General features: G+C 47.9%; 2 protein-coding genes across 3 annotated transcripts in view; one reads left to right on the forward strand and one right to left on the reverse strand.

Moving 5' to 3' along the window:
* The window catches only part of JTB (jumping translocation breakpoint), a 164,558-nt gene that overhangs the window by 95,246 nt on the left and 57,741 nt on the right, over nucleotides 1-11,571 (reverse strand). The gene's annotated exons all lie outside the window — the stretch shown is intronic.
* The window catches only part of CREB3L4 (cAMP responsive element binding protein 3 like 4), a 14,316-nt gene continuing 9,929 nt past the window's right edge, over nucleotides 7,185-11,571 (forward strand). Inside the window, exons 1-3 of one of the 2 annotated variants that reach the window (XM_063946756.1) lie at nucleotides 7,185-7,266; nucleotides 7,788-7,977; nucleotides 11,019-11,286. In XM_063946756.1, the coding sequence (XP_063802826.1) occupies nucleotides 7,807-7,977; nucleotides 11,019-11,286 (439 nt within the window). In that variant the 5' untranslated portion in view covers nucleotides 7,185-7,266; nucleotides 7,788-7,806. The remainder of the gene's footprint in view (nucleotides 7,267-7,787; nucleotides 7,978-11,018; nucleotides 11,287-11,571) is intronic. The other variant, XM_063946757.1, reaches the window with a different exon arrangement.

Consider the following 11,571-nt stretch of genomic DNA (forward strand, 5'->3'; position numbering starts at 1 on the left):
ATAGAAATGCATTTTTTAATTGCTCTATAGGCAATAATATACTGTCCTTATCTAGGATATCATATTTCCAGTCAGGGAATCCGACCACGCCAACCCAGCACTGCACATCCAGGCTGAGGCGATTGCTGGTCGCAGTATAACACCAGTATGTGTGTAAATACATTTTAGGATACGCTCCTGCTTTCTATCAGCAGGATCCTTAAGGGCGGCCATCTCAGGAGAGGGTAGAGCCCTTGTTTTTACAAGCGTGTGAGCGCTTTATCCACCCTAGGGGGTGTTTCCCAACGCACCCTAACCTCTGGCGGGAAAAGGTATACTGCCAATAACTTTTTAGAAAATATCAATTGTTATCAGGGGGAAACCCACGCATCATCACACACCTCATTTTATTTCTCAGATTCAGGAAAACTACAGGAAGTTTTTCCTCACCAAACATAATACCCCTTTTTTTTGGTGGTATTCATATTATCAGAAAAGTGTAAACTTTTTCCATTGCCTCAATCATGCAATGTGTGGCCCTATTGGAAATCACGGTTGTCTCTTCACCGTCGACACAGGAGTCAGTACCCCTGTCGGCGTCTGTATCTGAGGTAACGGGCGCTTTAGGGCCCCTGTATGAGACGTCTGGACATGCACAAGCTGAGTAGCCGGCTGTCTCATGTCAACCACTGTCTTTTATACAAAGCTGACACTGTCACGCAATTTCAACAGTACATCCACTCAGGTGTCGACCCCCTAGGGGGTGACAACACAATTTCAGACACTCTACTCCGTCTCCTCATCATTTTTCTCCTCATACATGTCGACACCAACGTACCGACACACAGCACACACACAGGGAATGCTCTGATAGAGGACAGGACCCCACTAGCCCTTTGGGGAGACAGAGGGAGAGTTTGCCAGCACACACCAGAGCGCTATATATATACAGGGATAACCTTATATAAGTGTTTTTCCCTTTATAGCTGCTGTATTGTTATATACTGCGCCTAATTTGTGCCCCCCTCTCTTTTTTAACCCCTTTCTGTAGTGTAGTGACTGCAGGGGAGAGCCAGGGAGCTTCCCTCCAACTGAGCTGTGAGGGAAAATGGCGCCAGTGTGCGGAGGAGATAGGCTCCGCCCCTTTCTCGGCGTCCTTATCATCCTTTTTCTGTATGTTTTGGCAGGGGTTAAATGCATCCATATAGCCCAGGAGTTATATGTGATGCATTTATTTTAGCCATATAAGGTTTTTTTTATCGATTTATTGCGTCTCAGGGCGCTGCCCCCCCCCAGCGCCCTGCACCCTCAGTGACCGGAGTGTGAAGTGTGCTGAGAGCAATGGCGCACAGCTGCGGTGCTGTGCGCTACCTTATCTGAAGACAGGATCGTCTTCTGCCGCCGATTTTTCCGGACCTCTTCGCTCTTCTGGCTCTGTAAGGGGGACGGCGGCGCGGCTCCGGTGACCCATCCAGGCTGAACCTGTGATCGTCCCTCTGGAGCTAATGTCCAGTAGCCTAAGAAGCCCAATCCACTCTGCACGCAGGTGAGTTCGCTTCTTCTCCCCTTAGTCCCTCGATGCAGTGAGCCTGTTGCCAGCAGGTCTCACTGAAAATAATAAACCTAAACTAAAACTTTCACAAAGAGCTCAGGAGAGCCCCTAGTGTGCACCCTTCTCGTCGGGCACAGAAATCTAACTGAGGCTTGGAGGAGGGTCATAGGGGGAGGAGCCAGTGCACACCAGGTGATCCTAAAGCTTTCTTTAGATGTGCCCAGTCTCCTGCGGAGCCGCTATTCCCCATGGTCCTTACGGAGTTCCCAGCATCCACTAGGACGTCAGAGAAATGGGGACGCTGTCTGCCGTAATGTGTAAAAAGTGCACGCTGTCTGCCGCTATGTGTAACGAGGGCACGCTGTCTGCCGCTATGTGTAACGAGGGCACGCTGTCTGCCATTGTGTAAAAAGTGTATGCTCTCTGCCGCTATGTGTAACGAGGGCACGCTGTCTGCCGTTATGTGTAAAAAGTGCACACTGTCTGCCGTTATGTGTAAAAAGGGGAATCTGTTCGCTGTAAGGAGTAAAAGGGTCTCTACCTGGTGTAGTGGTGCTACTGTGCGGCGTAATTTGAAGAATGGAGACTACTGTGCACCGTTTTATGAATTGGTATTATTTTGTGGACACACCCCTTCCCCACGAAGCCACGCCACTATGTATTTTTGCGCGCGCCTACGGCGCGCACTGCCCATGGGGTGGACTTGGATGGGATGGGGGGGGGGGGGGGCCCAAAGCATTTTGTTGCACCTGGGCCCACCGCTTGCTTGTTCCGCCACTGGCTGGGGGGAAGGATGGTTAGAAGGTTGGAGGAGATTTTAAACTAGGAGCCTGGGGGGAGGGTTTATCTAGAAACTACGGGTCATGCAGTGAGAATAGTGGGGATGGCGGTAGTAAACGAAATGGGGGAGAAGTTGGGGGAGGGTAAGAGCAGGCGGTAAGGTTACTAACATGGGTACTAAAAGGGATTTTACCAAAGCACTAACCAATGACGATTACAGGTCATCCTTGCTACATAAGGTGAAAGATGTCCCTAACGCAAGGGAAAATACTTATCTTAGTTGTATGTATGTAAACGCCAGAAGCATTACTGGTAAAAAGGGTGAACTAGAAATACTTGCAGCAAGCAAACAGTATGATATTATAGGCATTACTGAAACTTGGTGGGATGAATCTCATGATTGGACAGTCAATCTAGAGGGCTATACACTGTTTAGGAGAGACAGACTAAATAAAAAGGGTGGAGGGGTGTGTCTTTGCGTAAAGCCATTTTTTAAAACCTAATATATGGGGAGGGGACTGTAGACACTGTCGAGACATTATGGGTAGAAATTGCATGCGGGAAAAAAGGAATAAAAAAGTTAGTATTGGGTGTATGCTATAGGCCGCCTGGTATCAACGCATCTGATGATGAATTGTTACTAAAGCAAATTGAAAGAGCAGCAGGAGTAGGAGACATAGTAGTGATGGGAGATTTTAACTATCCAGAGATAAACTGGAAAAACGACTTATGTGATACTGCTAGGGGCAATATGTTTTTAAACACACTTAATGATAACTACTTAGTCCAACTAATTGAGGAACCAACTAGGTACAATGCAATCTTAGACCTGGTATTAACAAACAATGGGGATTTGGTATCAGGTATTATAGTAGGGGAACCCATAGGAAACAGCGACCACAATATGGTCACATTCAATATCAGTTTCTATAAACAGCCCTATACTGGCTCAACTAGGACTCTAAACTTTAGCAAAGCAAATTTTGAAAAGATGAGAGTATTTTTCAGGGATATTGAATGGGAAGGTTTGTTTTTAGGAAAAAATACTACGGAGAAATGGGAGGTACTAAAATTCCTGCTAGCTAAAAATACACTCAAATGTATTCCTATGAGTAGCAAAAAAAGAATAAAAATCATAAACCGATGTGGCTTAACAAAAAGATTAAGGAACTTATGGGCAAGAAAAGGCGAGCATTTAAAAAATACAAATCTGACGGGGAAGCAGAGTCATTTCAGCACTATAAGGAATGTAACAAAATTTGCAAAAAGGAAATAAGAGCGGCTAAAGTAGAAACTGAAAAACTAGTAGCAAAGGAAAGCAAAGCGAATCCCAAAAAAATCTTTAAATACATTAATAGCAAGAGATTAAAGAAGGAGAGTATAGGCCCTTTAAAAGACAAGTTGGGAGTTTTAAGCAAAAATGATAATGACATAGCGGACACACTAAATTAGTTTTTTTCAACAGTATTCACTAGAGAGGACCCAATTCAGGGACTGACACACAATCTCAATAATGAGAATATCACACTGATAGGTACTTATTTAAGCAAGGAAGTAGTCTGTGACCGATTAAAACATTTAAAGATTAATAAATCACCAGGGCCCGATGGCATTCATCCAAGAGTTCTAATGGAGCTTCACTCTGAACTGGCAAAACCGCTATCTTTGATCTTTAAGGATTCAGTTATATCAGGTATGGTTCCCAAAGACTGGCGTATAGCGGAAGTAGTGCCTATATTCAAAAAGGGAAGTAAAGCTGAACCAGGTAATTATAGACCAGTTAGTCTTACATCTATAGTGGGGAAAGTATTGGAAGGTATTCTAAGAGATAGTATTCAGAAGTTCCTTGAAACCAATAAGGTCATTAAAAGGAATCAACATGGGTTTGTGAAGGACAGATCCTGTCAAACCAACTTACTTGGCTTTTATGAAACAGTAAGCGCAAACCTAGATCAGGGTAAAGACGTGGATGTAATCTTTTTAGACTTTGCCAAAGCGTTCGATACTGTACCACACATGAGACTTATCTACAAGCTACAAGAATCAGGGCTAGGAAGCACAATATGCACTTGGGTCAAAAACTGGTTAGATAATAGGGAGCAGCGCGTTGTGGTTAATGGATCTTTTTCAACTTGGACTGAAGTGCTAAGTGGTGTGCCGCAAGGCTCAGTATTAGGACCGCTATTGTTCAATATTTTCATTAACGACCTAACAGAAGGTCTAGAGAGCATGGTGTCAATTTTTGCAGATGATACCAAATTGTGTAAGGCTATAAATACAGAGGAGGATGCCGAGTCTCTTCAGAACGACTTAGTTAAATTAGAAGCATGGGCAGCCAAATGGAGAATGCGCTTCAACACAGACAAGTGTAAGGTAATGCACTGTGGTAACAAGAACAAAAATTACACCTACCTACTAAATGGGGTAAAATTAGGGGATTCTGTACTGGAAAAGGACTTAGGTGTCCTCATAGATAGCAAGCTAAGCAGTAGTACCCAAAGTAGGACTGCAGCAAAGAAGGCTAATAAGATATTAGCATGCATAAAACGGGGTATTGATGCTAGGGACGAGAGTATTATACTCCCGTTATATAAATCACTAGTGAGGCCACACCTTGAATACCGTGTACAATTCTGGGCACCGTACTACAAAAAGGATATCCTGGAGCTTGAAAAGGTACAGAGGAGGGCGACCAAACTAATTAAGGGCATGGAGACGATGGAATACAAGGAAAGGCTTGAAAGACTAGGCATGTTTACATTGGAAAAGCGGAGACTAAGAGGGGATATGATCAACATCTACAAATATATAAGGGGACAATACACAGAGCTTGCGCGGGACCTGTTTTTGGTTAGATCAACACAGAGGACTCGTGGACACTCGCTCAGGTTAGAGGAGAGGAGATTCCGCACAATACGGCGTAAAGGCTTTTTCACGGTAAGGACAATACGTGTTTGGAATTCCCTGCCCGAGGGAGTTGTAATGGCGGAATCTGTCAACACCTTTAAGAATGGGTTAGATAAATTCCTAATGGATAAGGATATCCAGGGGTATGGTGCATAGTCATGCATTATAGTTACTATAAATAGGGATAAAATGCAACGGCTGACAGCAGCATCAGTCAGAAATTTTAGTCAAATCATCATGCATAGGAGACCACAAATAGGTTGAACTCGATGGACAATTGTCTTTTTTCAACCTCAGATACTATGTGTGTCAGAGCCATACATAGAGGCTCCCCCAGTATTTGGCTGCCGCTATCCCTGTCTATGTGTGCCGTGTGTCAGAGCCATACATAGAGGCCCCCCCAGTATTTGTGCTGCCGCTATCCCTGTCTATGCATGCCGTGTGTCAGAGCCGTACGGAGAGGCCCCCCCAGTATTTGTGCTGCCGCTATCCCTGTCTATGCATGCCGTGTGTCAGAGCCGTACGGAGAGGCCCCCCCAGTATTTGGCTGCCGCTATCCCTGTCTATGTGTGCCGTGTGTCAGAGCCATACATAGAGGCCCCCCCAGTATTTGTGCTGCCGCTATCCCTGTCTATGCATGCCGTGTTTCAGAGCCGTACGGAGAGGCCCCCCCAGTATTTGTGCTGCCGCTATCCCTGTCTATGCATGCCGTATGTCAGCCCTACGGAGAGGCCCCCCCAGTATTTGGCTGCCGCTATCCCTGTCTATGTGTGCCGTGTGTCAGAGCCATACATAGAGGCTCCCCCAGTATTTGTGCTGCCGCTATCCCTGTCTATGCGTGCCGTGTGTCATCCATACGGAGAGGCCCCCCCAGTATTTGTGCTGCCGCTATCCCTGTCTATGCATGCTGCGTGTCAGCCATACATAGAGGCTCCCCCCAGTATTTGTGCTGCCGCTATCACTGTCTATGCATGCCGTGTGTCAGAGTCGTACGGAGAGGCCCCCCCAGTATTTGTGCTGCCGCTATCCCTGTCTATGCGTGCCGTATGTCAGAGCCATACATAGAGGCCCCCCAGTATTTGTGCTGCCGCTATCCCTGTCTATGCATGCTGCGTGTCAGCCATACATAGAGGCTCCCCCCAGTATTTGTGCTGCCGCTATCCCTGTCTATGCATGCTGCATGTCAGCCATAAGGAGAGGCCCCCCTAGTATTTGTGCTGCTGCTATCCCTGTCTATGCGTGCCGTGTGTCAGCCATACATAGAGGCTCCCCCAGTATTTGTGCTGCCGCTATCCCTGTCTATGCATGCTGTGTGTCAGCCATACATAGAGGCTCCCCCAGTATTTGTGCTGCCGCTATCCCTGTCTATGTGTGCCGTGTATCAGCCATACATAGAGGCTCCCCCCAGTATTTGTGCTGCCGCTATCCCTGTCTAGGGGTGCTGTGTGTCAGCCATACAGAGAGGCCCCTTAGTATATGTGCTGCCGCTATCCCTGTCTATGCATGCTGCGTGTCAGCCATACATAGAGGCTCCCCCCAGTATTTGTGCTGCCGCTATCCCTGTCTATGTGTGCCGTGTGTCATCCATACGGAGAGGCCCCCCCAGTATTTGTGCTGCCGCTAGCCCTGTCTAGGGGTGCTGTGTGTCAGCCATACAGAGAGGCCCCCCAGTTTATGTGCTGCCGCTATCCCTGTCTATGGGTGCCGTGTGTCAGCCATACACAGAGGCAATGTCGCTGAGCAGTAGGCTGTGATGTGTATGTATGGCAGCTGCCTCTCTCCTCCTGGGAGACGTACTCTTCCCCCTCACGTGGCTCTGCAGAGACACACCTATCTAATCTCGGTTACCATAAGCAGCTCCCAGTCTACCTGTGTGACAGGTGCAAGGGGGCGGGACACACCCATTAAACCTGCCAAACAACAGCTCCGTTCCCCTTTTAAGACTAGGGGGTGGACCCGGCTGCCCCATCCAGGATGTGCAGATCCTGGAACCCTGCGATCTAATCTGCGGCCGGAGCGCAGGTCATTCCCATCGCTGGCCCTGGCAGGTAATCAGCTCTTTGTGTGGGGGGCTTTGTGCTGGGCTTAGCTGCAGGCAGGTGTGTGTTGTGCATGCAGTGTGTGTGTGAGTTGTGTGTATTGCTGTACAGCAGACAAATAGCACAGTGTATTAGTAAAGCCAGTGAGTTATCCTCCCTCTCTGTGGCAGAATATGCCTGTGGTGTAATAATCAGTAAGATACTATGGCAAGGTGCAGGGAAATGCCAGGCTGTGCACTGTATGCCAGTATGGAGCAGTGATTCTATAGGACCGGACATGGCACTGTTCTGAAATAGTCATTTAACACTAGTACCAGCAATTGTTGTATTGGCAGGCAAAGAGCTTGCAATCTAAAGAGCCATGGCAAGGGCTAGCTGGCAGATAATAATCCTGAGATCATACAGAGATATGGCGTAACTCCTATATCCATCAGACGGAGGCTGGAACTGCCTGGTCACTAGGCTGTAGGAGTCAGTAGTAGTATGATGTCTGTATGCCGCTGGTATATGATCACTGTGTGTGTCTGCAGTGTCCCCTTCTCTGGGAACATGGACTTGTCCAGATCAGAACTGCTGCTTGGAACCATGTTTGAGTCGCAGGAGGAGTTATTCCATCCAGAGGGGTTTACGGGGTCGGACGCTGTGACGTTCTCCCTGTCCGAACCCCACGGGTTTCCAGCCGACAAACTTTATGATGAATGGCAGGTGAGCGGCCGGACGGTAAGTGGCAAATGTTATTGAATGCAGTTTTTGTAAGTAATGTGGCCACCAGGTGGCGCTGGTTTGTGTTATTCTGTGGGTCAATCCTGTTAGGTGCGAGTTGGGTCCTTGCGAGACAATGTCACGTTGAACTGACGGTGTGATTTACTTTTGCAATTGAATTCCAAACTCACATTGTTTTTCCAGGGGAAATTCCCTTTGTTTGTGCGCAGGTGATATGGTAGAGAACATCTTTATTTTAAAGTAAAAATGTTGGGACCAAGGTCTAATTCATACCGCTTTTCCACTAGCTCCTTAAAACACGGGTAAATGTGCGGGGGCGCGCATTTACCCGTGTCTTGCCCTAGTGGAAAAGGGTCCCCCTGCAAATTCCCGGATCAAGTGATCTGGAAGGGTTGGACACGTGTTCAACCCGGTAAGCCGTGCAGTGTGAACGGGAGCCGTTCACAGTGTATGGGAGGGCGGCGCTGGGAGATCATGTGATCTCCCAGCGCCGCCCCTGCCGCGTCACTAGCAGCGTCACCAACCCGGCAATATGCTGGGTTGGTGAGCGCTGAGGGAAAGGGGGCTGTCAGGCGACACGGCTGCGACCCATGCTACAGATGGAAAAGGCGTATCAGTAAGGCACACTGCAGGTTTGCAAACGCAATCCTTGGCAATGCAAATGCAGGACGAGGCGCACAGCACGTCCTTCCTGCATTTGCGATCTGTACACTGCGATGCGATCGCAGTACATCTGCAACTGCTGGCTGAGTATGCCCCAGCTTGCCTAGACTAGCAGTCGCAGTGTGGCTTGCGAGGCCAAGGAAACCGGAAAACGGGGCCGCCCCTCCCCCTCCCCGTGAACGCCTCTGGCTTTCAATCAGCGAGAGGTGCTCGCATTATTGCAATGCGATCGCAGGACCGGTTTTGCACATGCGCAGAATGGGGCCTGCACGTGCGCAGTTTCCAGGCCATCGGGACTCCTAAGCGATCCAACGTCCACAAACTCTGGTGCACTCCTGCCAGTGAATAATTAGGCACTCGGAGGGGTTAAACAGCATCATTTGGCAATACAGATGTGCTGGTTTTAAGGTGAATTTCCCATTTCTCTGTCCACACAAATTGCTGGATGGACTGTAATTTGATGGAAAGCGCTTGCTAGCTTTGTACAACTATTAATAAAAAAGTGCAAAAAATCATCCATTTGACGCCTTTTAAGAACATCCAGTGCTTTCCTTATGGATACTACCAGCCTCCTATATGGTCCTTTTACCTCACTTGTCACTTTTTTGGGGTCCAGGATGGTTCCCCCACTATCTCATGCACTTCTCCCTGTCGCATATAGTAGAAAAGTTGCACAAACTCGCAGCGAGTAGCGCAAACTGGCATTTGTGTGATAAATTCACAAACTGGCTCCTGATTGCACTGACCCCCTATATCTCCTGTTACTGCTGTGGGGAAATGAATATGGCAGCTCCCTCTTAAATGGTGATATTCACTAAGTAAACATTATTATGCGTAACGTACATAAAATGGACATTTCCCATTGCTTTTCTTTCACATTGGATGCAAAGAAATAGTTTGTGCTGTTAAATCTAGTTAGAAAACGGGTGTGATATGATTTGCCAGTTTGCGGGATGTCGGCGGTCAGAATACCGACCGCGGCATCCCGATGGAGAGAATCCCGACGGAGGTAGGGAAGTATCCAGTTATTTATAGCTGAGTGTATTAGGATTTGGCACTGTGATGAATTGGCCCTTAGCAGGCACGGCATGCTGATACTTATAGTTCAACAACAGCTCGCGAATAACGCATACATATATGTAGATGCGTCTGGCCCATACAAAGGCTCCCTTCCCACACCTGCGTAAAAGCAGCCGTATCCTGATTAGTGTTTGGTTAATAAATTAGCGCTGATCACAGACGTGATTATACATTTGTTTTACAGTGTTTCTAATCCAAAAACAATTATTTGCCTTAGATAGTATCGGTGTATAAAGCCCATTACGGGTTTACATAAGCAGTGGTCAGCATTATGTGCGGAGGTATCCTTTCCACCTGGCTGCCCGCACATACACACAATATAAGGGTGTGTAAACAGATTATCCGGCTCCGCCAACAAGAGAAAGCTTTTATACTTTGTTATCCTGGCTTGAAGTACAGGATATATTAATGTCATTTACTAAAGTCTTATTTGGCCGGATTTTATCCTGACGTTTCCTTTAGACATTTTTAATATCCAAGAAACTTAAAATACACGTCGCCAATTTAAGCGCTATTAATGCGCAGGTTTTTGAGCATGTACGTCTGCTTGTTATAATGCAGCTGAGTGTGATCTATTCCGTGTCCCGCTGTCGTGCACTAGTGTGCAATGCCTAGGAGAAAGCTCAGCCCCCAGCATCACAATGTTATCTAGGAGTGTTTTACGTATACGTCTGTGACTGTTATCAGACAGCTTTGTATTCTAGGGGTCCGTCAGAAAGATGCGGAGCCACAATTACAGTCTGTAACCCGCATTCTGTACAGCAGGATTCTGGCTGAGGCTTTTCATACAGGTTTCTGGATACACTGTAATAAATGTGACATATCTATAATGTGTCCAGTACCCGTTTTTCCATGAGCTGGGGCACCAGCCCTGTGGCTTTCCGCATTACCTTGGACCCATGGTGTGGCACCGTTGCCAACTGTTGTCTTTGTCAAGTGGACTCAGCTGCCCACTTACCCGCTGCTGTTCCCATGTGATGCGGCAGGTCCCAGTCACTGATAGGCCGGGAGCCAGTATGTGGGAGCGGGCCCGAGCAGCAATCTTCCAGGGGAGAGAGAAGATGACATAAGTGATGAGGGCCCTGCTCGTGAGAGCTCACAATCTATGGAAAGGGAAGCCCCACAAGATGACAAAGGGATTGTGTGCAAGGGTCATCTCACACGGTAATAAATAGAACACTGTATTTAACAGGCGAGTATCATGTTTGCGGGATGTCTGTCTTACAGGGCCTCACCAGTCCCTGTCCTGCAGCCTCCATGCCAGGATCGGCACTGTAACCTCTTTGTGATTTCAGGGACTGAGCGAGAGAGAAGACCCGGACGAGTTCCTGAAGATGATGATAAATCCCAATGATGTCTACAACACGGAGGCATGCGCCAGCGAGTCCCCTGAGAGTGATAGCGGCTTCTCCGATGACCCTCGTCCGGAAACCCCCACTAACTGTGACGCCAGCACCCCGCTGCCCCAGCCGGCCCCGGTGTATGAGCTGGTCTATGACATTGGGTCCATGGAGGAGCGTAAGCTGCATAGCGAGATGAGCAGCATTGTGTCCATACAGCTAGGTACTGAGCTGGCCCCTCATCTCCAGTCATCGCCCCCTGATTCATGGGACGCTTGTATTGGTCCATACGTAAATGCATGAGGGCAAACTGTGCACCGCTCCCTAGGAGACCACTGTGGGGGTCATCGCACGCTATCTTTTTTTGCTGCGCTGTGATCACGTCAGAACTGCGCATGCGTATGCACTGCAATGCACAGGCACGTCGTACGGGTACAAAGCGGATCGTTGCTGAGCGATGGGTTTTACGTAGAATCCATCCCCACAGCCAATCGCAAGGAGATTGACA

The sequence above is a fragment of the Pseudophryne corroboree genome, chromosome 12 (genome assembly GCF_028390025.1).
Source record: "Pseudophryne corroboree isolate aPseCor3 chromosome 12, aPseCor3.hap2, whole genome shotgun sequence".
Classification (NCBI taxonomy): Eukaryota; Metazoa; Chordata; class Amphibia; order Anura; family Myobatrachidae; genus Pseudophryne; species Pseudophryne corroboree.